Genomic DNA, 1,047 nt, shown 5'->3' with positions numbered 1-1,047 from the left:
CTGCAGCTGTGCGCTTCCCATGAAGGAGCCCATAGAGGTCGGAGAGAACGAGGACTGCAGTCAGCTGGTGGCCACGGGTTTGGCGACATGCTGCTCCTGCAGGACAGGAGACGCCATTGGAGAAAACGTGCAGGTCGTCGACCTGAAAGAACCTCTGCTGTGTGAGAGCTGCTCGTCAGACGTCCTGCCAGCCTGCGATTACATGGATCTGCAGCGCTCCCAGGAACTCTGTCTGGACTACAGCAGCCCTGCTGGCAAAGAAGCCATGTCGGAGATGAGAGGCATCTATGGGGAGCGAGGTCCGGTTGAAGGGCTGTATAGACAGAACGAACCTTGTTGCTGCAGCATAGACTCCACCACCGTTCCACCTCTGCTGTCGGTCAGCGCTAATGACCAGGGCCTTTCACTGATCCACAGCGATGACCGCAAACTGTCCGACCCCGATGCAGACTTCCAGAACCAGTGCTCAGAATCCGCTCTCACATCTGGTAAGATATTATCGCATGCAAAAATAGTGACAAAACGAATGAAAAGCTGTCTGTGCATCTGAGGTATTTGAAGCTGTTGCTTCATAGTGCAGCACACGCAAATCTGTTAAACTCGTTTAGCACATGTGTTTGCGCCAGATTTACAAGCACTGTCATGCGATTCTGTTTCAATTGGACAAATACGGCGTGATATGATGTGAAAGATTGGAAATGATCAAAATCATGACCTCAGAATAGCAGGTCAAAAATGCAGAGTGTGGAAATCATTCCCGTCTCAGTGCTTTAATCATGAAACAGATGGCCGAGCTAACAAACTAGCAGCACACCATTGTATCGGCTGATGTGTTGCACTGGTTTTCTGGCCATATATCACGTTTCTACATTGATGGATCCCTGTGTAAACTTTTAAAAGTGCTAGAAAACAACCATTATTAAATGTGAATCTTTCTTTACTAATAGTTTTAGCTACTATTAATAAAATACTATATAAATAATAAAATTAATTATAAATTGTGTGTGTATATATATATATATATATATATATATATTGTGTGTGTAT

The 1,047-nt window shown here is 45.0% G+C and overlaps 1 protein-coding gene across 1 annotated transcript in view; it reads left to right on the top strand.

The window, feature by feature from the left end:
* The window catches only part of LOC107758279 (tumor necrosis factor receptor superfamily member 11A-like), an 18,027-nt gene that overhangs the window by 12,814 nt on the left and 4,166 nt on the right, over positions 1 to 1,047 (top strand). Inside the window, exon 12 of the mRNA XM_016575985.1 lies at positions 38 to 488. Within this exon, the coding sequence (XP_016431471.1) occupies positions 38 to 488 (451 nt within the window). The remainder of the gene's footprint in view (positions 1 to 37; positions 489 to 1,047) is intronic.

Source organism: Sinocyclocheilus rhinocerous, unplaced genomic scaffold (genome assembly GCF_001515625.1).
Source record: "Sinocyclocheilus rhinocerous isolate Xijiao unplaced genomic scaffold, SAMN03320098_v1.1 scaffold142, whole genome shotgun sequence".
Lineage (NCBI taxonomy): Eukaryota > Metazoa > Chordata > Actinopteri > Cypriniformes > Cyprinidae > Sinocyclocheilus > Sinocyclocheilus rhinocerous.
This window is presented reverse-complemented; position numbering and strand designations above follow the sequence as displayed.